Here is a 25,668-nt window from a genome sequence, read left to right as displayed (position 1 = left end):
GAGGAGGGACACTGTCCCTACGTGTGTATAAAAATAATGAGGAAAGTGACCTCTCACCTCCACAGGCCGCTCGGCCTCCCGCAGACGCTCCCTGCGCCCCACAGGGTGACAGCAGTGCCCTCCTTACCTTTCCGGGTGAGGACTGACAGTGATCCCTCCACGTCCGTCAGCACCACCCCCCGGACAGCTCCTCGGCTCTGCCCTCAGTGAAGCCCCAGGGGTAGAACAGGGACCGCCAGACCCTCTGGCTGGTCTTAGTAGCTCCCACAGAAGTTCTTTAGGTTATTTGGACTCTGTTTACGTTAGTTCTTTATCAAGTTAGCCCGCTGGAGCGGTGGTGCACAGCGTGCCCATCCTGACTCATCCGCAGGGCTTGGCTGAAGGCACAGAGAGGTCGGTAGAAAGCCTGTGTGCTGTGTCGTGCGGCGGCACCAGACATAAAGGTGCCCGGGTCACCGCCAGGGGGTACTCGTGGACCGTGGGGAGACCCGCGCTCCTGAAACTGCCCAGCGCCCTGGAATTGTGACCAAGGGGCCAGAGGACAGGTGCCACTCTTCTCTTTGTGCATTTTCATAGCGAGATGGAGTCTTTGCTTTCATCTCTAGGACTTTGGGGCAAAGCAACTTTGACTGAAGAGTATAGAATACGTTTAGGCGGAAATGGTTAACCTTGTACCAGTACCAAAGCATGTTACTGCCTGGTCATCACTGACCTTTGTTTCTTTTTGAGAGGGAGGGCAAGAGTGAGCAAGGGGCAGAGAGAGAGAGAGAGAGAGAGAGAGAGAGAGAGAGAGAGAGAGAATCCCACAGAGGCTCCACACCGTGCAGAGCCCAAAGTGGGGCTCAAGTTCACCCAACACAGGGCTCAAATCCCTGAACCGTGAGACCGTGACCTGAGCCGAAGTTGGATGCTTAACCGACTGAGCCCCCCAGCCGTTCTCTCTCCCTTCCCATCATCGAGATTAATTGATGTTGTTCTAAGCTGCTGAAGCTGACCCCACCACCAGGTCTGGTGGAGTGCTGAATTCCAGGGGTGGGGAAGGGCTGGGGGGCTGTGAACAATGATATCAGACAACCAGACTTTTATGATGAGTAATATTTTCATCAAAATCTACCTATATATAAATATTGTTTTTAATGTTTATTTACTTTTAAAGGAGAGAGAGACAGAGTGTGAGCTGGGGGGGAAGATGGGGCGGGGGGGAGGGGGGAGACACAGAATCCGAAGCAGGCTCCAGGCTCCGAGCTGTCAACACAGAGCCCAACGCGGGGCTTGAACCCATGAACCATGAGATCATGACCTGAGCCAAAGTCAGAAGCTTAAATGACTGAGCCACCCAGGCGCCCCCTGTATATAAAAATTTCTAAGCCAAAGCTAACAACTGGCTTACTTTGTGTAGCTCATACAGCAGACGGAGACTCTGAAACATGTCGTCAGCATTTTGGTTGAGCGGTTACGTTGGCATTGCTGTTTTAAATGTTAGACCCAGGAGAAGGCTGCCAGCCTGCTGTGGAATTTGAAAGAAAGAGTGGGGTGACAGTTAACCATAAATGGGGTGTTCAGATAACCAAAAAGGTCATTTATTCCTGGAAGGATTTTTCTGGTCTCCCCAGGAGTTGGGATGTCCCACAGACGGACACTTGGAGGAGAAGGCCGGGCAAAGTGCTTCTCCGTCTATAGCGCCCGTCAGAGGGTGGTGCTGGTGTCAGGCATGCTGGGCGCCTGGACTCCTGGCCCCACAAGTCAGACTCCTTAAGGATGGTGCATAGAAATGTGTTCATTTCAGTTCGGGTTTTCCCCGTCCTTCAGATGATTGACGTGCACTGTCCTGTCCCCGGTGCCCAGAACAGAGCTGGGCACGGAGTCTGCACTCAAAGTATCTGTTGAAGAGTAAATAAAACGTTAAAAAAGAAATAAAATTTTAAGAAAAAGAAATACCTGTTGAAGAATGCAGCAAAGGCTCAGACGCCCCAAGTACAGTTTAACTAATGGCCAAGAGCATAAGCTGTGGAGTCAGAAAGACCTGCTTGCACTGAGAGCTGGGTGACTGAAGCCCGTCACAGTTTTTCTGAGCCTCTGCTTTCCCAGGCAAGAAGGCTCCAGGAGCAGAAGTGGTGGGGGCGCCGTGTCTGCGACCCTGTCTTCGGCCCTGGACCCTGGGGCTCCCTCTACCACTGCCCTGTCCACTCTGAAATACCCGTTTCGTTCCTTTAGGAAATCTGACTACATTTCTCCACTAGATGACTTAGCTTTCGATATGTACCAAGATCCAGAAGTTGCCCAGATTATACGTAAATTAGACGAAAGAAAACGCGAAGCCGTCCAAAAGGAACGTTACGACTATGCCAAGAAGCTGAAACAAGCTATTGCGGATTTGCAAAAGGTACTGCTTCTGGAGAGAGCGGCCCCCCCTCAGTTCTGTGAGAAGGCCGCCCGTGACCCCGACGCGTGGCACGACAAAGGCCCGTGGACGTTTAGCGTGGGTCCAAAGACATAAGCAAAACGAAGTTAGGGACGGTCCAGCCCCTAGGTTAAGCGTAAGTGAAGGCACAGGCCCCGCCTCTTCAGACCTCGTCCTCCACGGCCGCGTCGCTGTCCTGAAGTGCCAGGGAACCCAAGAGGTTTATGGTCCCTGTGACTCGCGCAGGGTCTTAGACGCTGGGGCAGGGACACATAGCGCCCCTCATGGGCCTGCGTGGCGGCTACTCCGTGGCCCCAGCCCAGCCCCCCTCCCCGCCCCCCCCCCCTCGCTGCGAGTGATGCCGTCACCCGAGCCTCGCGGGGCAAGCCGTGCGTGTGCCCAAGGCACGCAGGCCCGCATGAGGCAGAGTGACCCTGTGTGCTTCAGGTGGGCGAGCGCCTCGGGCGGTACGAGGTGGAGAAGCGCTGCGCAGTGGAGAAGGAGGACTACGACCGCGCCAAGGAGAAGCAGCAGCAGATGGAACGGTTCCGCAGCCAAGTGTACGAGCAGCTGCGGCTGCACAGCCTCGTGGACGCCGAGCTGGTAGGTGCGCGGGCCGCCCCGAGGGGCCGCTCGCCCACAGCGTGCATTTGTGAGACACACGCGGCCCTGTGGCGCTCAGGTCACAGTTCAGATAGGTGACCTCAGGGGCACCTGCGGGGACTCAGTCGGTGGAGCACCCAACCCCTGATTTCAGCCCGGGTCACGATCTCCTGGTCGTGGGTTCGAGCCCCGCGTCAGCCCACTCAGGGTTCTCTCGCTCCCTCTGCCTCTGTCCCCTGCTTGTGCGTGTGCGCACGTGTGCTCTTTTTCTAAAATAAAACTTTAAAAAACTTTCTTAACTAAAAGATCCAAAGAAAAGATAGGTGACTTCAGCTCCCTCGGCCTCCGTGGGAGGTGCTGCTGGACACGAGGGGTGAGACTCACGGGGGAGGAGGAGGGGAACGGGCCGGGGCCCGTATCTCCCCGCATCTCCCCAGCCCTGTTTCCTCGTTTGCCAGCCCTCCTCACGTGTGCCTGGTGGCCTTGGGAGCATCGAGCGTGAACAGTCCCGACAGCCCCGGCTCGTTAAGACAGTCTCCTGGGAGATGCCGTGCCTCGGACCTTTAGAGCCCACACGGGCAGTGGTGTCCATCCCACATCACAGGCTAGGAAACTGAGGCCCAGAGCCGCACAACAGAGTCCGTGTGAGAGCGCGCACCCTGCCGCGGCACTGCCGGGCTCAGATCCGGCCCCATTGCTGGTGGTGTGATCTCAGGGCCAGTCCTCGGTTTCCTTACCTTATGTACAAGGCGTACCTCAAAGGAGATTGTCCGGTGCACTTACCTCCGTGCCCGGCGGGAGCTAACCGATGTCACGATGACACAGAGGCACCCGCTTTCGCAGCCACAGGGCGGAGCGCACGGCCGTGCTGGGTTCGGGTCTCGCCAGGCGCGCTCTGCCCACTTACCTCGTCTCTGCTGGCAGGTGTGCGCGCGCACTTCCGCCCTGCAGTGACCCAGGCGGTATGCTCACGGTCATGCTGGCACTCTGGCGTGCCGCCACTTGCATAGCACACACAGCCATCGAGAGACGGGTCAGATGGGGCGACAGGACTGGGGGCCCCTCGGCCTGCCTCAGCTGTCAGGCCCTCCCCCCCCCCCCGGTAATGGCGCGGCAGCAGCCCCAGGAATGAAGGGTCCCGTTTCTCCCCAGGTGCGAAGGCCTCCTGACCTGCCCCTGCAGCCCCTGGCGCACTCTGGCAGTCCTCGCCACCAGCAGCCAGCACTCTCTCGACCGCGAGAGGACAGAGCCCCAGAAAGCCTGCGTGCAGAGCCCTTCCTTCAGGAAAAGCCTCCGGCACATCCCCTGGGCCCTCCTCAGCCCGCCACAGCGGACCAGGCCCCGCCCGCCGCGGACCCTCACTTCAGGACCCACGTAGGTAACTCAGTTTCACGTTGGGTGCAGCACAATCAGGAGACACACAGTGAGGACCCGTTGGTGCCCGGGCTCTCCCAGCGCAGGGATCAGGGCACATGCCTGCACAGCCCCCACCCGTCCCGCGTTCCAGGACAGGGACGTAAGTGCCGAAGCCTAAGCAGCCGGCAGGTAACCACCCCTCCCGGGGAGGCCCTGTGTGTACTTGGACCGGCCGGGCCTCCCACCGCAGGCGGCCCGGGACACGCTGGCCTCCGGAGCCTGTGCTTCACCTGTAAGCAGGCGCAAGCAACAGCTGGAAGGATTGCTTCCAGGAATAAATGAGACGGTGTTTGTGCGGCCTAACGTAAGCTGCCTTCGGTAGACCCTCAGGACGAGTCATGCGCTTGTCACGTACACATGCAAGGTACCGTGCTTCCAGAATCTTCTGTGTTGTAGGTAACAGAAAACCCGGCTAAACTGGGGGCCTGCTGGCTTCAGTAACGAGGGACTCGAGGGCCCGCGTAGGTTCGGGCTTGGTTTGATTCAGCAGCTCGGCAGTGTCCTCGACGCCCGCTGCCTTCCTGTCTCAACTCTGCTTCCTGTGGGTCCGAGGCGCCCTGGGGCTGGACCTGCCACGTGGCTTCAGGTGCACACAGCGTCCTGTCCAAAGGGACCATGCGCACCTGAACGTATCCGTCACGTGCCGGCCCAGAAGTGTGACAGGGACCAGAGGAGGGCCTCACCAGAGCTCCCCTCCGTGCGCCAGGCGGTGTGGCCGGTGGCCTCTGGGTGGGGAGGCAGGGCGCCAGGCGGGCACGGGGAGGGTCTGCTGCAGCCTGAGGCCCAGGAAAGCCAGCGAGGACGGCACTGGTGTGGCTGCCTCCCCAGGAGCATCTTGTGTGTAACTTCGTTAGTTTAGGTCATATTTAATACCTCGGCACGTGATACTCTAACGTCCCCTTTGTTACCACATCAACGTGTTTTACAGCAGAGTAGACTTTGGAAGATGAGAAACTCATTCTCGCACAAGGTGTACCCCCCGTTTATGTCTCAGTGGGTATTAAGTGTGAGTGAAGCGTCCCAGTGACACCTGCCTCGGGAAATGACTCAGCAATTTCTGCTCTGACTTAATTTTCCGGAAGTCTGCTACATACTTACTTGTCGAGTCGCGTGTCAGTCTCCGCGTGGGGATGAAGCCCCGGGAGGCGGGGAGTCCGTGTCGCCCACTGCTTGGGCCAGGGGCCCGACGAACACCTGTGGGGCTGAGCGCCCGCCCGGAGCAGCAGGAAGAGCAGAAGGCTGCCCTGAGGTCCTCGGCTGGGCCGCCCGTCTTCCTAGAAGTCTGCCGGATGACAAGCACGTTTAAAATGAGGCCTGATCGTTATTTCTAAGTCATAAAGTATGGAAAAAAACAGAAGTCTTGTCAAGAAAACGCAATGACTTGTACCCTAGTCAGTTCCATGTCCTGTGAACTGTAATTACCAGCAGTGAATAGCACCTGACGCAGAATTCGGGCCACTTTGTTGTTAGGTCTGTAGTGAACTTAGAAAGGAATAGAGACCCTGTCTAATTTTTCCTATTAAATCCTACCGTCGTGTAAGTTGTCCTAATCTGATGAAACGGATATTTAGCGAAATACCGTTGTTCAGACCAGGTCAGCGCAGAGCAGTAAGCCTGCAGTGTAGACATGGTGTTGGCAGTGGGGGAGCCCCGCCGGAGCTCTGTAGCCGCCCTTCCTCTCCCGTAGCTCCAGGCCGTGCCCTACGATGAGCGGCCCCTTCCTGCTACCCGGAAGCAGCCTGCGGCGGCCCTGGAACCAGAGAAGAGTGACTGGGATAGCAGCGAGGCTCCCAGAGGAGCTGCCACTGGGGAGCCGGAGCCCTTAACAGAGAAGGCATTGAGAGAGGCCAGCGCTGCCGTGGACGTGCTCGGAGAAGCCCTGGTAACGAGCGGGCCCTGCGGGTGGGCACGGGTCACGGGGAGGGACGAGGGCGGGAAAGCGCCCACGGCTCTGTGTCTGAGATGTCCTTGGCTTCCTGTTGTCCTTGTTGTTCGATTGAAGCCTTCTGATAATTATTAATTGTATAAAACAGACACATAAGCTAGAACTTAAGATTTTATGAACAAGTATTGAAGATACTGTCTAGTATTGCCAGAGGCCGTGTTGAAAATCTGCCCCACCCAGAACACCTGCTAACTCGGGGTGGGGGGGTGGGGAATGATGGCAAAACAAAACAGGACGGCAGTCTCCTCTTGAAATGAGCCCAGTGGGCCTCTCCCTGGTCCCCGGGCCCCTGGGCGCCAGCTTCACAGTATTTCTCCTGGCGGAACTTCTGATACTTTCCGTATTTTAGCAGGGCCTTCAGTGTTCTGCGTTAGAGAAATTATTCTTTAAGTGTATGTATTAATTCTGTTCTCACGAGAGATTTTTCTCCGTCCGGAACAAACAGAGGCTGGGGTCGCAGGGTCCTGGGGGGCGGCGTGACATCACTGAAACGCCTGCACGGAGTAAGGCAGCCCCCGGTCTGTGGTAGGTCGCTGGGGCCTATTCCAAGACGTGGTCGTACCGGGAAGACGCGCTGCTCGCACTGTGCAAACAGCTGATGCAGATGCCCGCTGGAGCCCCCAAGGAGGAGCTGAAGAACGTTCTGCGAGCGTCCATCTTCCTCGTGAGGAGAGCCGTCAGAGACCTCGTGACCCCAGTGAGTCCCCTCCGCCCCTCAGTGGCCCCGGCTCTACGGGCGAGGTGCCCCCGGGGCTCGGGGTAGCCCGGGAGGGGGCACGGGCGTCGCTGGGAGTCAAGGTTCCGTGGCACGAAGCGCGCTCAGCGAAGGGCATCGGAGTCCGTCTCCGCCCGGCCACGCGCTCTGCTCTCGAGCGACACCGGCTTTGCCGCGCTCTTTAAAGCAGCGTTCGCTGAGGGCGGGCTCCCCGCGACCCGCAGGCACTCGGTTGACGTTTTTATGGTTCACAAGCCCGAGGAGCCCGGGGCCGTTAGCGAATCCCCCGACCCCGCAGGGGCCGTGACAGTGAGCTCGCCCGGCGGCACCGCCGTCCGCATTTCCCCGGCCCGGCAGGAAGGTCAGGCGCTTGGCGTCCAGGGCGAAGCGGGTGCCTCCTGACACGTGAGGTGCGGGCACGTGTCTTCCCAGCTCGAGGCGCCGTGTTCAGGAAGTGGTTTTCAGCTCGCCCTCTGCGGCCCTTCCCGCAGCACGTGATGTTCAGCACGATGCTCGTGTTTATCGTTCACAGTAAATGTCAGAGGAGCGCCTCGGCTTTTATCACTTTCTCCTCAGGTCTTTCAGGCTTCTTTGAAATTGCTGAAAATGATAATTACACAATATATTCCCAAACACAAGCTGAGTAAGCTCGAAACGGCCCACTGTGTGGAGAGAACCGTGCCTGTTCTGCTCACCAGGACCGGAGACTCCTCTGCTCGCCTCCGAGTCATAGCTTCCAATTTTATCCAGGTACGGATGCCGCCGTGAAACTTGAAACGGCAAAGAAGCGTGTCCCTCCAGCCGTTGGGCCTTGCGAGGTTCTGTCTCCCCAAAGAGCGTCACCCATTCTCCTTCGTGACGCCCTGCCCTGCGTCTCTTGTGCTCTGAAAGCTGAGTTTTGCCTTAGACGTCAACTTCGGTAAAGGATAGTTTGGCTCGTCTGGTATTTGTCTGCGTCGACACGCGCTAGTAACTTCTAGTGAAACTGGACGGAAAGCTGAACCAGAATAGGAAATCGGGGGCAAAGAGATAAACGTGCAATGACCTCAGTCTAAGTAGTTGTGTTCTTGCCGCAAACGAGCCTCCTCCAGGCCAGGCGTCGTGGGAAATCCCGAGGGAGCTCTTGCCCCGAGGTCCAGGCTTGGGCTTCAGCAAGTCTATGAACCCCGTAAGTCCTGTACAACATTTTCAGAGGGATCCTTTTTAGTGTGAAGAACCACTAATCTCATTTTCTTCAACAAACTTGAGTTTGTTGAGTATGAAAAAGGAAGAGGGAGTTCTGCTAATAAGGCAAAAGTGACCCCAGAGTCCTACAAGACACCCCCTCTTGCTTGTGACTCGGTTTGGGGGAGACGGCAGTTTTCAAAAGGGGTGTTGAAAATGAGAGCGTGTCTTTCCTCCGTGAAGCCATTTTTAAGACCTCTGGTTTCCGAGTAGTTTGGAGGTGCCGTGGTGCGGTGCCCTCGTCCAGCAGCAGACCGCAGGGGCCCGGACGTAAAGGGAACTTCTGGAAAAGCCAGAGGCTGTTTGAGGTGGTGTGGCCTGCTGACTGTTAACGGATTTTTTTCTGTATTGCAGCCCATATGCTTTAGTGTCTTATCGTTTTCTTTCTGTGTCTGGTTGCTGAGTGATAAACACGTTAATTACAGGAAGACGTGTCTGTTGCTAGTGGACTTACGTGCTGTCCTGTGAGCCCCCCAAGGCCCCGTCCGCCAGCCGTCTGTGACTGCTGTGCTCTCAGTTGATGTTTCCTAAATAGTAGCACAGCACTCATTTCTTTGAGAATTTTAGAAATTAGAAAACCTTTTTCTTACAGTTGGGAAATCCTGAGAAATCTTAAGTTTTCAATCACATTTTGTGGAAATCTTTCATTTATCTTTGGGTGATCATGGTTTTATTTCTCATGCTTTAGGGTTTTTTGTTTTTGTTTTGAGAAGGAGCAAGTGTGAGTGGGGAGAGGAGCAGAGGGGCAGAGGGGCTGGGAGGGAATCTTAAACAGCCTCCACGCTCAGCGCAGAGCCCGACACGGGGCTCAATCCCGTGACCCTGGGATCACGACCTGAGCCGAAATCGAGAGTCGGACCCTCAACCGACTGAGCCGCACAGGCCCCTTTAGGGTTTTATTTTTAATCAGTACACCTCAAATAGAAACACGAGCATATTTGGAGGATCATGCTAAATTATACTAAGTGGCCTCTAGTGTTTTCCAGTAAAAATTAACAAGTTCTGTTGGTTTTTATAGGAAATGGCCTTGTTTAAGGAAGTTAGGTCTCTCCAGATTATCCCACCTTACTTGGTACAGCCGTTAAAAGCCAACTCTTCGGCTCATCTGGCAATGAGTCAGATGGACCTCCTGGCCCGGCTCCTGAGAGACCTGGGCACCGGGAACACGGGTTTCACCGTCGATAACGTGATGAAGGTAAGTGCACCTGTGTGTGTGCTGCCGTGGCCTCCGCACGGGAGGTGGGCCTGGGGTGCGGTGGGTGTCCGGTCACTGCTTGTTGAACGAACGAACGAATGCATGACCTCAGAAAGACAGTCACTGTTTCATGTCACAAACGAGTGCACCAGAAGTCTCCCTGCTGTTGGCTGTGCCCCGAGTTGGTAACTGGTCTGTACAGGTCTTGGCCGCGGTGGACAGGTCACAGAGAGGCGGGTGCCGAGTCCGCAAGAACATCAGGTTTACAGAAGTGCAGGGAGTTTGTGTGCCTGGACAACCCAGTGCAACTAAGAAGCCGCTGGAGAGACACGGCCACAGCAGAGGCCCCGCGTCCCTGGTGCCACATGGCCCGCACAGAAGCTCCGTGCACGCCACCAGCGTGTTGGCCAGACGCGGACACACGGTGTCCGGTGCAGCCGCCCCGTACTCGCTCCTGTCGGTGCGGGAGGGCAGGGTCTGCGGCGTGATTTCAGTGCCATCTCTCCCTCCTCTGTGGACTCCGCGTGCCTGGCTCCCGTAGGAGCTTCGACTTGCAGTCTGTTGGCCATCAGTGGTCGCTCCTGAGCTCCTGTCTCTTCTTCTACAAATGCCAGGGGCAGCCGGTGGTAGCCCCCATACACAGTACCCAGCCGCCTCCACCACTTCTGGCGGCAGCAGCCCCGCGGCCGCGGGGACCTCCATGTTTCTTGCCCCCACGTTCACTCCGTGCTCCCCAGCACAGAGCCTGGAGCCTGCCCCGCACACTTAAATTCCTGTTACGGGCGCCCCGCTCCACGGTGCCAACGTCAGCATCGGTTCTGGAAGCTGGCGGGGGCGGTGCCCGCGGCTCTCCCCTGCAGTCCTGGTTCTGGAGGAGAGACGGCGCTCTGGCCCACGCAGGCCCTCAGGGCCGCCGCTTCCTCCTGGGTCGCCACCACCAGCTTTCACGCACAACCTGGGAGGTCACCGAATAAAGGAAGCGACGAGAGGGTGGTGAGGGTGTCCTTGTGGGCCAGGCTGCTCCCGCCACACTTCCTGTGACCGCAGTGGCCCACACACACAGGACCTGGGAAGGGTGCCACGGCTGTGTGCACTGAAGAAGGAAGCTGGCCTGTCGAGCCCGTAGCCACATTCGGGTCCATCTGAATGCTGGAAGGAGTGATCCTGATGGAAGGAAAAGAAGAAAGAAATGAACAGAAGTGGGAAGGAAGGGTCAGTTACCGCAGGAGCAAAGTCCCGAGTGGCTCTGGTAAAGACTCAGCGGCTGGCTGCGTGTGGAGCAGGGAACACGTGGGCTTCACGGAAGCCGGACCCGATGGCAGAGGTTCAAGAGACAAGAAGGAATATGAAACGCCCCCTGGACGTCTGAGAAGGTGAAGTGACTGGAAATGCCACAGTCGGTGCCCTGTGCACCGGGGTCCCCGTGACACCTGCGGTGGCCAGTCACCACGTGCCTCAAGTCTGCAGGCACAGTCCACGCGGCCCACGACTACGCAGGAGAAGACGGGGTCCCAGATTCTAAGGGTGTGCGTGAACACTGGAAGTGACCTAGCGATGGACCGCACTGCCCAGGCTGGACGCCCAGGGCAGGGACGGCTGGAGGGAGGTGACAGACAGGAGGAGACGGTAGTGGGTGCAGGAATGGACCGGAGCCCCAGTGGGGTTGGGGAGCTGTCAGGGAGGGAGTACAAGAAAGTGGGGAAGGGAGGAGACCTCGGGGCGAGCCGCTCCGGGGGGCGGTGGGGGGCAGGCAGGCTCTGGGGTAAAACCAAAGAGCCCGTGGCCAGGCTGACGCCGTGGGAAGTGAGCAGCCTGGCGCCCAGACCACCACGGGAGGTGTCGGTCCACTGTCGCGGCAACACCATTCTGCGATGGGGTGAACGTGTCACCACAGGTCCCTGTGACAGCGCCTGCGGCCGAAACAGATGGGCGTCCTTGACAGAGGAGTGTCGAGCAGGAAAAGAAAGCTCCAGAAAGATAAGCTCAGGATGCTGTTTAAAACATTAAACACACCATGGTACACGCACACTGATGCTAGTGGACTAGCGGACGGGTAGGAGCTTGCAGGCCTACTTCGGGAGAGCCACGCCTCCAAGGAGCACGGGAGGACAGTGGGCCCAGGAGGCTTCCACGGGGGACTCACGCCATCACCGCGGTGCCTTGCTTCTAAAAGACAGAGGTCCCACAGAGACACGGCAGAATTACAGCTTTGGTGATGTGGATGGTGGATGTGTAAAGTTTATCACCTTTGCTCTCCTCCGTGATTGGAATATTTTGTAATATTTAATGTGAAGTTTATGGAAGGTTGTAACCTAAACAAATGCTTGTTAGTGTGTTAAGTGGAAAAGAGCAAAACAAAGTTACAAATACGACCAGAGTTCAATCACGTGTGTGAGACACACGGTGAGAAACTCTCTGTCATAATGGAATTGTGTGGGTGGTGGTCTGTTTTTTGAATTTTCGTCATGTGCCTTTATTTCTTTTATGCTGGAAAAAATACTGTTATTGTAAGAATCAGTAACCACAAGAACCCCTCCCAACTTTATTTTTAGTTTTCAGTGAGTGCCCTGGAGCACAGAGTGTATGAGGTTCGAGAGACAGCGGTTAGAATTATTTTGGACATGTATAAACAGCACCGGGCTTTTATTCTAGAGTACCTCCCTCCAGACGACAACACCACGCGCAAGAACGTTCTCTATAAAACAATTTTTGACGGATTTGCTAAAATAGACGGCAGACCTACAGATGCTGACACGAAGGTACGTTAGTTTGTGTGAAACTGCGATCTGATCCTGTACCGAAGGGGTTATTTGTCCCCGACTAAAGTGACAGAGGAGCTCCACGTAGAGGAAACCAGCACTCTGAGCTCAGGTGCAGGCCCTTGCACTTGCTGCCTGTGAGACCCTCAGCTTCGGAGCAACGACAGCTGAGAGAACACGGGCGATTTTATCTGCCAGTAAATGTTTTCAGGCCGATCTGGCGAATTTACTTTGAACCCTCGTTACGTTGTCAGCGACCGTTCTAACATATAAGAGATGTAATCGATATGCCGTAATTCCCTCCCAATTTCGAAGACCATCCTAAAAAGCTGTTCTAACGAAAAAATAATTTTCATATCAGGCACAGAAGAAAGCGGCTACAGAAGAAGCGGAAAAACGAAAGAAAGAAGAAATTAAAGCTTTACAAGGGCAGTTGGCAGCGCTCTCCGAAATTCAGGCCGGAGTCCAGCCTGGCAAGGTCAGCGCATCCTTCCCCGGTCGCCGCTGTCGACCCCCCAGGCAGACGCACGGCAGGCTCGCGTGACTTTCTGTGGCCTCAGGCGGGTGGCTGTGTGTGTTCTCTGCTGCGAGTGCTTCTAAAACTAGTCTGGGGGTGAATAAAGGGACCTCCCACTAGCTGCTCTGCGTTAGATTCTGGGTCCCCACTCTTCGCCTCCCAGGCGGTGGCACGAGCGGCTCGCAGCCGCTGATGTCTAAAACCAGGGCCGCCTAGGGGGAGGTTTCCTAGAGAGGAAACTTCTGGGCTAAATGGTCCTGGTACAAGGACATTTCCCCTCCGGAGCTCCCAGCCTCCTTCAGGGGCAAAGGAGGAAAATATGGCTGAATGTGAAGGTGCAATTCCCGTGCACTAAAAAAGGGGGGTTCAGGTAGACACTCCACCTCAGGGAGCCCAGGGTCCTCCGCCTCGGGGGACGTCGTCCGCGGGGGGTCAGGAGGTGCTTGGGGGATATAAACACCGGCTGCATGCCACTGATTTCGTAATTTGGTTCCTTGAGTAGAAAGAACGTCTCTCTAAAAGAAAGGGGGCGAGGGGGTGGGCAGTAGCCACGGAGGAGCGTGAAGTGTCAGCTGTGCGGGAGAGAACGTTCCAGGGCCTGGCACCCAGCAGCGTCCCTGCCACGAACAGTGCTGCTCTGACCTTCATCCCTTGGGTCCGCCGGTGGGCTGGGGACGGTGTGTGCCAGAGAACAGAACAGACAAAACTCCCCATCCCCAGGGACCCTGTCCTCTCTCAGCGGCATCCGACAGCAATCCAGATACTCAGGGAGCTTGTGAGAGAGAGTGGGGGACCGCAGAGGAGCGGCTTCGGAGGAGGGGCTGCCGCCTGGCGCCTTGCTCCGGGGGGCCTCTCGTGGAGCTTGTCTTGGGAAAGGCCTGGCGACAGGAGGCCAGGGCCCGAGCCTGAGCACCAGGGGCCCTCAGGGGCGGCCGGAGCCGGGCGGCTGGCGCACGGGGCACCGAAGATAACGAGCTGAGTGGACAGCTGAGTGACTCAGGAAGCTGTCTGAGGGTTTCAAGCAAGAGTAAATCTGCTCTCCGAGGCCTTCACAGGGCCACCAGCCTTCACGCAGGAGGACTCCTGAGTAGTGCCCCCGGCCCGGAGAGAGGACCGTGCGGGCAGAGGCGAGGAGGGTGGCCTGTGCGTGCGTGAAGTGCAGCCTAGGATTCGCCGGCGGGCTCATGGAGGTTGCGTGGGGGGAGGGGGAGAAGCCCAGGTCTCTCCCGGTTTGTGCCCCAGTTTGCACCTGGGGCACTGGAGCCTCGTCCACAGCAGGGTGGGCGGGGCAGCTGCTAGGCCTGGTCAGGAGAAGCCGGGGCCTGGGACACCCCAGGGAGAGAAGGCTGAACGCTTGCTCATCCACACAGGGGGGCGGCAAGCTGGGCGGCCGGGGAGGGCACCCCTAGCATGAGCAACTAGGAAACGGGAGACGGCTGAGGAAATGGCGTTTGAGGGGCACCCTGGACATCCACAGGGCAGGGCGACGGTCACGTGCTGCCCAGAGCTCACAGCACCAAGGTGAGCCGCTGGAGAGCCAGCGGGGAGCGGGGGAGCGGCAGCAGGGACAGGAGCCTGAGGCAGGGACTTGAGAGGGGAAGACACGTGTTTGGGCGTTGGGAGCTCACAGAGCTGTGTTACTTGTTGGTAGAAAGTCTGAAAACAGGGCCGCCTTGGGGGCTCAGTCAGTTGAGCATCTGACTTGGGCTCCGGTCATGATCTCGCGGTTTGTGGGTTCAGGCCCCGCGTCGGGCTCTGTGCTGACAGCTCCGAGCCTGGAGCCTGCTTGCGATTCTGTGTCTCCCTCTCTCTCTGCCCCTCCCCTGCTCGTGCTCTGTCTCTGAAAAAAAAGTAAATGTTAAAAAGAAAAAGAAAAAAAGAGGGTCTGAAAACAGAAGAATTTGCTTTCAGGGTCAACACGCCCTGGACAGACTGTGTGCAGCCATTTGTCCCTGACCCTTCTGCTCTTGTGTCTTAGGAGGCGACGGCAGGCCCCGCGCTGGAGGCAGACAGTCAGGGTAGGTGCTCGGTCCCCTCGGCCATTCAGCAAATACTGGAGGGCGGGACATTGTACGACCTTTGTTAACTCACGTGCTTTTAAGTGTATTTCACACCAAACTGATTACTAAAACTTTGAAAATAATTTCTACAAAAGGTCATTTTAAAAAATAACTTTTTTTTTTTTTTTTTTTTTCATTTTTTCTTTCTCATTTCAGACACGGAAGGAGGGAAGGCAGCCGCACGTCCTGCCCCGGAAGTCCCCGCCGCTCACTACTTAGATAAGTGCGTGGGGTCATCCTCAGCCCGGTGAATAGAGATGGAAGGGACTGGCCACATAAAACGCGACTCAGTAGATATTTTCGCCCCAGCGCACTGCGAGCCTGTGGGCTGATAGGCTCACATCGCTCATTTGTACGAGTTGGAAAATTGCCCTCCACGCTGACGGGCTTAACTCTGGGTGTGTCCGGTTTCCCGCACTTTACCCAACACTGCTTGGCGGCCGATTGTCAGAAGGCTGTTAAAGGTACCAGATGTGACAACAGCGAAGCACGTCCCCTCTGCGGCCGCCACAGCGCGTGTGCAAGGAATTTCAGTAGAACACCTTTGCCTTTTTTTCCGACGCAAGTTAGCGTTTCTGCCTGATTGTGCTGGCGGGTTAGAACTTGCGGGACCCGAAGCCGACTTGTGTCAAACAAGTGGGCCGCCCCCCCCAACAGAGCCTCCGGCCAGGGCAGCGGGGCCGCCCAGGGAAGGCGAGGGCACGTGTGCCTCCAGGCCCCTCCGCACCTCATCTCTCGCTCCTGTCTCGTTTCAGTTTATGTATCTTCTGTGGGGAGAGGAGTGAGTCCTTCACGGAGGAGGGCCTGGACCTGCACTACTGGAAGCAGTGTCTCATGCTGACAAGATGCACCTGCTGCAGGCAGGTCAGGCGCCCGGCCGCACGCGGTCCCTCCACGGCCCGTCACAGACCTGCCCCACGTGTAGCGCTCCCCGGGGAGAAGTCGCGGGGAAAGTGGCTGAATGGCTGTCGCCCCGTTTGCTTACTTTTTCCCGCCATTTTAAGCGAGCCGTGTCCCACGTACGTAAACGTGCAGGCGCGCCTCAGCAGTAGGGTCCCGTTCCGGACCACCCGGGAACACACAGAGCGCAAGAAAGCGAGTCACGTGACCTTTGTGGCTTCCCGGGGCGCGGGGAAGTTACGTGTGCTGTGGCCTGTGGTCTGTTCAGTGTGTGAGCCGCACCTAAAAAACGCTGGCCAGCATTTGGGCTTCTGGCAAAGTCCTATTCGCTGATCACAGGTCACCGTCACACGTACGACAGTGAAAACGTTTGACGCGTTGCAAGAATTACTAAAACGTGATACGGACGCAAAGTGCGCAAATGCCGCCGGGACGGTGGTGGCGAATGACCCCGTCAGTGCAGGGTCGCCGCAGCCCCTCCGTCTGCAGAGAACGCGGCATCTGCGAAGCACGTGACAGGAGGTGGCCGTCCGTAAAGCCATGAGTGTGAGAGCCCGCGGAGCCCCCACAAAATAACACACCCGTGTCCCCAGCACCCAGGCCCCTCAAGGTGCACCACCTCCCCCCGCCCTGAGTCACCCCACCGTCCTGATTTCTGACACCACAAGTTAGTGTTGCTTGCGTTTTGGGTTTACGTGATAGAACCCTACAAAATGTACCTACTTTATGTCAGGTTGGTCTTCCAGCTTTATAGTGTTCCGTTGTTTGAGCAGTCCACGATTCATCCCTCCATCCTACTGTTTTTGGAACTCAGGTTGCGTCCGGTTAGAGCCTATCACGAATAATGCTGCCACAGACATTCTTGTATCACTCCCGGTGCGCCTGCGAACACGCCTTTTTGGGTGCACCCCCAGGGGCGGAGTGGCTGGGCGAGCCAGCGCTGGGCTGCGGGGCTGATGCAGGCCGTGCTCCGGAGGGGTCTTAAGGGCATGGGGGGCTGTGCCACATCCTCGCCAGCTCCGTGGCTCCTGCCCACAGTGAGGTGTGGCCCCTGTCCATCCGTCTCTTGGCCACCCGAGTGCCCTCTTTTGTAAAATAGCTTCTAGTCTCTTGCTCACGTTTTGAATTGCGTTGCCGGTCCCACTCTACTGATCTGTAGTCATGCTTCAGGTGCATGGACCAGAGTCCTTGGCCAGCCTCAGGTGCCATAGTTGCCCTCTCCCGCTTGGGGTCTGGCCTGTTTGTCACCCCAGCGTGTCTTTTAAGTTTAAACGCTGTCCACCTTGTTCGTCTTGCCCGTGGTTTATGCGTTGTGTATCTTGTTTAAGAAGACTCCCACCCCCGGATTTGCAGGTCTTCTCTGATGCAGTAAGGCCTTCCTTTTAATAAAGGAGGAGAATGAACTTCTGGCCTCTACCTTGGGGCTCTTGCAGAGCCCACCCCCACCCCCCACTGCCTGGCAGTGCAGACTTCTAGCCTCCCCCCAACTCCCAGCCCGGGTTGGCGGCTGGATTCCCAGCAGGTGTATGAGTCTGTGCATAGTGGTCACTCCTGCTGAACGTGCCTGGGTGGTGAGAGACTCTCCTAACAGTCTTTTTGTGACCCCGTCTCTGCACATTCTTACAAGCAACAGGGAGGCAGGATTTGAACCCAGAGGCCACACAGCTAAGCTCTTCCGCAGCTTCCTGCGTGCGCTGCGGGGGTTAGCCATCGCTCCTCTGTCCCCCCTGCCCTTGGCAGTGTCCTCTGTGCGCTACCACCATAACACAAGGAGGGAGACACGGGGGGCATGGGGTCTTCAGCAGAGTATAGTGACCGCCCGAGGAAGCCCCCTGGGGCCGGTGGGGTCAGGACCGAGTGAGAGGAGAGGTGTGCGTGTTCCGGCCCTGGGGAACAAGTGCAGGGTGGTGCCGCACGCGCCCCGTGCTCTCAGCACCCTGCTTCCTTCTGCATTTCTGGATGCAGGTGGTCGAGATCTCCAGCCTGACGGAGCACCTGCTGACCGAATGCGACAAGAAAGACGGGTTTGGAAAGTGTTACCGCTGCAACGAGGCTGTTCTGAAGGAAGAGCTGCCCAGACACATAAAAGCAAAGGATTGTAATCGTGAGTGCCTGCTCGGCCCCGCCCAGACCCCTCGGTGCCCGCTGTGCCCCTGCCCGGGGAGGCCCCGCGTGGAGCACCGGCCCATCCCGTGTCTATAGCTCCTGGCTCAGGTCTCGAGGGGAGCTGAGCCTTGTCCCGCTGATGCCGTTTCAGCCGCCAAACCGGAGAAGCTGGCAAACCGCTGTCCTCTGTGCCACGAGAACTTCTCACCGGGGGAGGAGGTGAGGACCTAACTGGAGCGTGACCCTACCCGGGGCTGACCCGGCGACGAGGCTGTCAGGGCTGGGCCGCGGGTGGGGGACCGTGAGTGTTCGGGGAGCACCCCGGTCCTGCTTCAGGTCCGCCTGACACGCTGTCACCTGCCGTCCCCCGTGAGTTCTCCCTCCTGTAGCGCCGTGGACCCTCTGCGGGGGCCTCAGCTCTGGGTGGGTGAGCGCGAGGGGCTTTCGCCTCTGTCTGGGCGCCGGGGCCCTGAGTGGCGTCTGGGCCAGACGTGCGGGTCTCTTCTCATTCCTGCCATCCAGCCCAGTGCAGTTGGGAGGTTCTACCTTGCAGACAACTGCAAGCTCTCCTCCCTTCCCCAGCGCCGGGGACTCTGGCTTCCGGTTCCCGCCCCCCTCCTCCCTGGGCCCCCTGCTCTGAGCAGAGCAGGTCTGAGGCTCGTTTCGGTGGTTCAGCTGACACGACAGTGGTGATGTCCTCCACATGCCAGGCAGGGCGGTTCTGGGCACCTGCCTCTGGCTCCATCGCTTCCGCTCCAGCCCCCTTAGCCGCTGCACCTGCAGTTCCCCACGGGTCCCGCCGCGGGCTCTCCCTGCCCCAGCCGTCTGGGATGTGCCCACAAGACGGCTCAGACCCAGCCGTGCTCTGCAGCTCGCCCTCGACCTCCAAGAGCACATAGCAGACGGCCCTGCGCCCATGCCGCCGTCCCAGGCCCGTCGTCCCTCTCTCAGAAAACGTCAGATACACAACACAGTGCGCGGCAGAGCAGAGGGGCCCTCAGGCACCCCTCACGCCCCATCGCCGGCTCGCGTGGCCATGGGCTCGCAGCCACCCCTGCCTCATGTGCACCCAGCTGCGTCTCCCCGCCCAGGCCACGCTGAGGTGCAGCCAGACGGCACGTCGCTTCCTCTGGAAATGCTCTGCCGTGGGGCTCCGGAAACAGTGCTCGTGGAGGCGCTCTCGAGAGCGTCCCCCAGCCTCCCCTCGGGGTCAGTGTCCCGGCCCCCGGTGAGGCCGCACGCGGAGACTGCTGGATGTGTTTCTAGGTAGCCTCCTCCGTGTGCTCTGTTTTAGAGTTTGGTGAGAAGCGGTCTGCCTGGCAGGGTTTCCCATGGGCTGGGTTTCCCGTGGGCTGGGTTTCCCGTGGGCTGGGTTTGCGGATGGCCTCCCGGCACCGTTAAGAGGTCGTTCCCGCCCGGTTCCTGTGAATCACAGGTTGGCTCTATAGGCCGGGTCCGTTTAAACCTCAGACTTGCCCGCAGCCACTTCTTAGCCAGTGGCCCGCCCTTCCGTGACCAGACACATCCCGTGACCGTCAGGGACCGTCAGGTCCACACAGCCCAGCCCGCCACCCTTCAGTCGTCAGCTGGGCCGCCGCTTCCGAGAGAAGCGTCCCTCCCTCTGCCCTGCAGTCGCCCCCGGGCGAGAACATGTGTGCCTCCCGCATGGTCCACGGACTGCACAGGAGCAAGCCGCTCACCAGCGTGTCCCTTAGTGTCGTAAACACGCAGACTCAACCGGTGTCCTGCAGCCTCTCTGAGGCCTGAGTCACCTGGTCTCTGGCCAGCGCGGCCTCTCGGACGGGCTCCTGGCCTTGTTGGTCGGACCCCGGTGTTCTCGGCACCCCACGGCTGTTGTCACGCTCTGCCTGCTCCATGCCGACCCTGCCCAGGCCGGCCCCGGACCTGGGCTCCCTCCGGTGGAAATGGATATTTTAGAACAGCATCGGTGTCTCCCGTGCTCACAGCTACCGAGTTGGTCACTGTCGCTGGCCTTCCCGATGGACAGAGCCGGGTGAAAATGCTGACGTGACCACCTCGTGAGTTCAGCCGGACATTTCCGATGCATCCTGTGTCTCCCGGTGTCCCCTTTCCCCAGCCCAAGGGTTGGGTTCTCAGAGCCCGGGAGATGCCAGACCCGCCTGCAGCCCGTCGTCCACGCGCACTGTGCGACCCCACACGCAGCACGTGCCTGGCGGCAGTGCCCAAACTCGGAGCCGCGAGTCCCCATTCACGTCCTTTCCATGTCCCCTGGCGGTGGGGGGTCCACGAGCTGTTTCACGGCCACAGTGCGTTTACGGTCATCTGCTTTATTGTGTATTCGGTTTGGGGGGGGGGGGTAAAATTAAGTCCTGTAATTATATAAAACACTCGACCAGTTCTGAAGTCTGTAAAATGGGACATATGCACAGAAGAACAGAGAGCAGCTGCAGTCCCTGCCCCTGCCCCCCACCCCTCCTTCCTAACAGGGCCGTTTTTAGTGGTTTTCCCTTTTAAAAGTCGTGTGAGTAGTCCTCACGTGCACACGCCTTCTCTCCGTTCGCGTGTGAAACTCAGGCTTTGCGTCCGGGGTCTGATTTCTACCGTGACACTAGCTGTCACGGGACACCCGGTCCCCGTGTGGCTGCTGTCATCTCCTGCTCCGTGCGATGCAGACCTCAGCCCCTCTCCTCCTGGCAGCTGTGTCCCCCGGCGTCCGACAGCTCGCAGCTCCAAGGCCGTCAGCAGGCCTCTCGGACTTCTCTGCTTGCTCTTGGTTCAGTGGTCCATGCCTGCAGCCAGTCACCACACGCTTGGCGGCTCAGACATCCTTCTATAATGTCAGTTTCTGTGGGGCAGGAGTCGTGGGCACAACTGAACGGGTCCTCTGCTCCAGGAGTCACCAGGCCTCAGCGACACGTAGACTGGGCCGCGTTCTCATCCATGGGCCCGGCTGGGGGGGGGGGGTCTCCCGAGCTCCCCCAGTGCTGGCAGAATTCTTCTGTCACTACAGGACTGGGGTCCCTGTTTTCTGCCGGCTGGCAGCCAGGGGCCACTCCCCGCTCCTGGAGGTCACCCTGCCCCGTGTACTCCCCGAATCCACTCACGTGCACGTGCTTATGTGACAACAGTACGAGCGCACTGTGCTCGGAGGTGACGAGGACCGAGGGGCTCCACGTGCCGCGTCGGGATGTGAGGTGCGGCCACGTTGGGAGCTGCGGCCGCCTCTGGTTTCAGCTCTGACAGGAGCTCAGCTCGCCTGCTCCCTCTTGGTCGCCTGGTTGACGCGGCGTGTGCCTCCTCTTTTGTTTCAGGCATGGAAGGCTCACCTCATGGGCCCCGCCGGCTGCACGATGAACCTGCGCAAGACGCACGTGCTGCACAAGGCGCCGGCGCCGCCGCCAGGTGAGGTCTGGGACCTTGCTGCACGTGGGTGCCGCGTGGCGGGGTCCCCGCACCTCTGGGGTCACACAGACGTGCTTCCCTCCCGTCTTCGCGTCCGGCCCATGGCCCTCCGCGAGTAGGCTGATGTGTGCCCAGACCTCTTGTCGTCAGCACCACGCTCGCTCTTGCCTGAGGGCTCCCGCCGCGTCCTTCGGGCGCACGCCCCTTCTCCCGGCTCTCTGCATCGCCAAAGCAGAGCGCTTGGAAACAGACGGATAGTAGACTCACAGATATCGCCGCTCCCTGCCTCGTAAATTGTAATTGCAGCTGCTTTGTGTTAGATTGAGAACGCCGACAGGAAAGCAGGGCGTTTTTCATTAGAAAATTCTTCCTGACGAAAAAACCGTGGACGGACGTTCTTACTTCAGGGGCGTTAATAAGTGAGAGAGTAATAAAAACGAGTGTGACGGGATGTGGGCTCTGGGCTCCACCTGCCAGATATCCGGCCGAGGGCTGAGTGTGGCTGACGCGCCCCCCCCCCCCCGCACCCGGCCACCTCTCTCATAACGGAGGGAATATGGGCACCTGGAGGGGGGGCCTGCCCGGGGCGACTCAGCCTGGAAGCGAAGCTGTAGTCACGTGGCTGCCCCTTTTCTTCGTTTCTGGAGCTGAGTCTCTACAGCCCACACCCGGGTAAATGAGCAAGTTCTCTTTCTTCCCGCCCTCGGGCCAGGCGTCTCCTCTGAGCCCGTTGGGGACGCACGAGCCCTGCTCCTCAGCCCGGCAGCCAGCTCCCGCACGTGCCCCGCTCAGCCGGGCCGCCTGTGGACCGAGTGGCCGCTGTGCTGCCCCCTGCAGACCCCGCTGGCGCTCTGCTTCTCCCCAGGGCCTGACGACACCTGGCCGCCATGCCCTCACTGTGGCTTGGCGCTCTGTTGGTGTGTTAGTCTCCCTGCTGACATGGGGCCTCTGTGTTGTGTGTTGTGTGTCCAGCAGGTAAAGGCCCAGCCACAACCAAATCAGGGACCTCCGCATCCAAGGTCGGAAGCAAGATCCCTACCCCAAAGGGACTGAGCAAAAGCTCTGGCAGAACGTACACAAAGCGGTGACGTGACCCACATTCTGTCTCCTTCGTCCCCACGAGGGACTGAGCAAGTTTCTTGATTGCGAACCATCTCTCCTAAGATCCGCCTTTGGACATGGCGACCCTGTGCTCCGCCCCCGCCGTCCCTCCGCCCGCCCGTGGCCCTGCTGTCCTCACCTGCCGCTCCCTGTGAGGGGCTGACGCGAGAGCCTGCGTCCGGGGTTCAGACCAAGCTCACCGCGGTTTGAAGCAACCAGGCTTCTGGCCTCCGAGGCCGCCGTTGCCAGAAGCGCAGCCATTCCGTTTGAAGGGGACCGACCTCCCTGTCCGGGTCGGGTGTCCTGCGGGCAGAGCGCCCTCTCCTCAAGCGCTTGGAGTGGGTTCCATAAAGGCTTCGCTGTAAACCTCGTGCACCTCGGTCTGTCTCACGTGGCAGAATTTCCGCAGGGCTTTGGCTCACTGGGCCGCGCGAACCAGCCGGCAGAGAGACGGCGGGCACGGATCTCGGCGGGCGCCGGCCCCCACCCAGCGCACCTCCCCACTGTGTGCGGACCCCGCACCTCCCACCGTCACGAGAGGGAAGGACACACCTGTGGTCGCCACGCATGGGTCCCCTGGCAGCACCTGCCCCGCTAGGGCCCCCCCCCCCCGACCCCCACCCCTGCCACCATGCGGAGTGCTGGGTCCCGCCCGACCCCAAGCTGCAGCCCCTGGGAGCCGAGCCTGCCGCCCTGTGGCTCCATCGGGGCTCTCTCCTCCCGGTGCTTCCAGCTTCTTCCTTCTAGAACCACACCTGTGGTTCTAGAACAGTTAGGACCCGCCTCTCCACCGATTGTCCTGCGCCCTGAACACGTGTCGGTCAGAACAGCCCTCTCTCAAAGCCCTGAGCAGGCATGGCCTCGCCCTCAACCCTGGTGGGGAGCAGCCGCGCTTGGTTAACACGCGCAAAGGAGCCTTCAGCACGGACCAGCAGGCTCGGGTGTCTGCTTTGGGCCTGTCCTGCCCCTCACAGATCTACGAATCGGAGCCCTAAGTTCATTTGTCTCAAACACGCCCCGTGACACTTCAAACCCCAACATGGCTTAAAATGAAGAGACCAGCCCTCGTGTCCCACAGAAGCGGTTCCCGGGCCTCGTGTCCAGGTGGCCGCGGGGCAAAGCCAGGGTGTGTCTGAAACCTGCTGGGAAGCGTCCCGTCTCCCTTGTGCCGGCCTGCGCTCCCGCTGCCTGCCGGGCCCCCGGAGACCCAGGGAGGCCGGCCCTTCCCACCCCGCCCGCGGCCCAGCGTGCTTCCGTTCTCCCGAGTGGTAGGCGAGTAGACAGCAGGCCTCCGGGGTGCCGCTGAGAAATGGGTGGGATTTGTACCGCCTCATCAGCATACACACCTGTTTACTTCCCCGCCACGTGAAAGAAAACACATTTCAGAAAACCCCTCCTAGCCGTTGGAGCAGTGCGTCCCCTGAGTGGGTTAGTGACGGGGAGTTTGCACTAACCACTCTCCGTTCTGGGTGGACTAACACTTTCTCATATGGTTGACTCAAAATACAGCAAGAATAGGACTAAGAGAACTGCCTTTGCAAAAAATAACTCAATTAAGAAATAAGTAGTGGGGAGAAAGAACGTAAACCTTCATCAGACAGAGCAGAACACAGACGCTGAGGGAACTGGGATGCGACCCCTCCTGGCTTCACAGACCGCGGCCACGACCTGGTCCCTCCTCCTCCAGGCGAGCCGCTCCGTAACTTGAGCAGTGATGAGAAACGCTAATCGAGGAGCCATTCTCTTCCCTCTAATCAGCACTCGCAAAAAACATGTATGTAATATTTTCCATATATTGTAACTTCCAAAAGATTCATAAAAATATTTCACTTTAGTGATTGAACAGTTGGATGCGTTCAAGACAGTTAGCCTTGCTGGTTACAGAAGTCGAAGTGAGCCCTGCTTTGCGGCTACAAAGAGCTTTGCAGTTAGAGGCTATTAAGGAACTGAAAATACAGGACAGGCAATTCTGAAGGAAGCGTAGGATCCCTTGGCCATTTATAAATAAAAATGTAAATTTGGAACAAGAATTAATAATTTCACTATGAATATGTTGTGGATATTTATTTCTCTTATTTTCATATTTCAAAATATTTTAATTTAAAAGAAATGTGTCTATAAATTTGGCATCAGAATACACATGTAAATACCTTTAATGAAAATTTTTAACTTTTTAATGTTTTAATATAGTTTTCTATTTGTCTTTATTTCAGGCACCAGAATTATAGTATCTAACCAATATATTTTTGTTGTTATTTCAGGGCCTAGGGGTCAGTTCACTCTGAGCATGTTAACACAATAAAAAGGTCACAAAACATCCTGTCACTTTTATTTCAAGATTGTAACTAAAAGGTGAACGAGTTGCATGCACTCTGGCCCACACCGGGCATGGCTGGGGCGGGTTGGGGCGTCGGGGGGGGGGGGGGGCGGTGGCCCGAGCCTGGCCCCACGTAGGGTGTGTCGAAAGGAGTTTCCCGCTGAAGAAGCTAAAGAATTTTAAGTGCGTGTAAATTGGAGAGAATCACTGACCCGCTTTATCTTGTGGGATAAAGTCGGAATGTTGAGGGGGGGAGGGCTGCACTTACGGTCTCTGCACAGGCTCTTCCCTTTTGACAGAGGAACTTTTGCCGGCCAACAGGGCTATTTTGCTTTCAAATAAGTAAAGCGGCAGTATTTCCTCTGTTGATTTCTGGAGTGTTTTTAAGCTTTTATTAGTTTTGGTAATTGTATAATTGCTACCGTTTTGAAGTTATAACGTACAGGTGCTAGGTGTGTGCACTGCACGAGTGCAAGACGAAAGAGCACGCTTTCCAAAGGAGCCAAGGGCAAGCGAGGGGCGTGCGCTGCATTCACACCTGCAGAGATGTGCGAGAGGGAAAGAACCCGTCCGTGTGCTGTTCGAATTAGATGTTCATTTGTGCCGTTGCGTATTTGCTCTTAAAACCTAGGCCCGCTGAGCGGTTTGGTGCGTGTGCAGCAGCCTTCCTGGCTCTTGCCCCTCGGGGCTTTGGGGCCTCCACCCACCTCATCCCGGATGAGGCCCGGGCTGAGCCCCCTGGCTCTGAAATGCAGGCCACCAGAGAAAGTGGTCAATGGGTTGGTGACCTTCTGTGCTGCTCCTGCAGAGCGTGTCCCCCCCGGGGTCTCCCGGGACCTTTCGAGGCCCGCACGACGCAGCTGAGGATATCCTCAATGGTACACAGGGACACCGGCTTCCTGGAAGGCAGTGAGCCCACATGTGCACCTGGGTCGTGATGGGTCAGACCAGGGAGGCCGGTGGACAGCAGCTGATCCCTGCCTCAGTTTCCCCTCTGTGGAGTGGAGCCAAATAGAAGGTGCTGA

General features: G+C 58.0%; 1 protein-coding gene and 1 long non-coding RNA gene across 9 annotated transcripts in view; one reads left to right on the top strand and one right to left on the bottom strand.

Annotated features, from left to right (window-relative positions):
• The window catches only part of CEP104 (centrosomal protein 104), a 35,182-nt gene extending 10,539 nt beyond the window's left edge, over positions 1 to 24,643 (top strand). For 3 of the 8 annotated variants that reach the window (XM_045034983.1, XM_045034981.1, XM_045034982.1), the window contains 16 exons: positions 2,215 to 2,383; positions 2,849 to 3,004; positions 4,157 to 4,378; positions 6,108 to 6,302; positions 6,895 to 7,062; positions 7,657 to 7,830; positions 9,323 to 9,499; positions 12,052 to 12,258; positions 12,620 to 12,736; positions 14,754 to 14,793; positions 14,992 to 15,082; positions 15,591 to 15,699; positions 17,701 to 17,839; positions 17,993 to 18,060; positions 21,135 to 21,225; positions 22,198 to 24,643. In XM_045034983.1, the coding sequence (XP_044890918.1) occupies positions 2,215 to 2,383; positions 2,849 to 3,004; positions 4,157 to 4,378; positions 6,108 to 6,302; positions 6,895 to 7,062; positions 7,657 to 7,830; positions 9,323 to 9,499; positions 12,052 to 12,258; positions 12,620 to 12,736; positions 14,754 to 14,793; positions 14,992 to 15,082; positions 15,591 to 15,699; positions 17,701 to 17,839; positions 17,993 to 18,060; positions 21,135 to 21,225; positions 22,198 to 22,313 (2,239 nt within the window). In that variant the 3' untranslated portion in view covers positions 22,314 to 24,643. The remainder of the gene's footprint in view (positions 1 to 2,214; positions 2,384 to 2,848; positions 3,005 to 4,156; positions 4,379 to 6,107; positions 6,303 to 6,894; positions 7,063 to 7,656; positions 7,831 to 9,322; positions 9,500 to 12,051; positions 12,259 to 12,619; positions 12,737 to 14,753; positions 14,794 to 14,991; positions 15,083 to 15,590; positions 15,700 to 17,700; positions 17,840 to 17,992; positions 18,061 to 21,134; positions 21,226 to 22,197) is intronic. The other 5 variants (XM_011284460.4, XM_011284457.4, XM_045034984.1 and 2 more) reach the window with 5 other exon arrangements.
• LOC123379446 lies at positions 1,565 to 6,108 on the bottom strand. Its single transcript, XR_006583844.1, has 2 exons — positions 5,519 to 6,108; positions 1,565 to 1,880 (listed from the first exon to the last, which is right to left on the bottom strand). It is a non-coding gene; the product is annotated as an uncharacterized LOC123379446 (long non-coding RNA).
• Positions 24,644 to 25,668: the final 1,025 nt, after the last annotated feature.

This window comes from Felis catus, chromosome C1, assembly GCF_018350175.1.
Source record: "Felis catus isolate Fca126 chromosome C1, F.catus_Fca126_mat1.0, whole genome shotgun sequence".
Taxonomy (NCBI): Eukaryota; Metazoa; Chordata; class Mammalia; order Carnivora; family Felidae; genus Felis; species Felis catus.
Note: the sequence above shows the minus strand (reverse complement) of the source record. Positions and strands in the feature narration are given on the sequence as shown.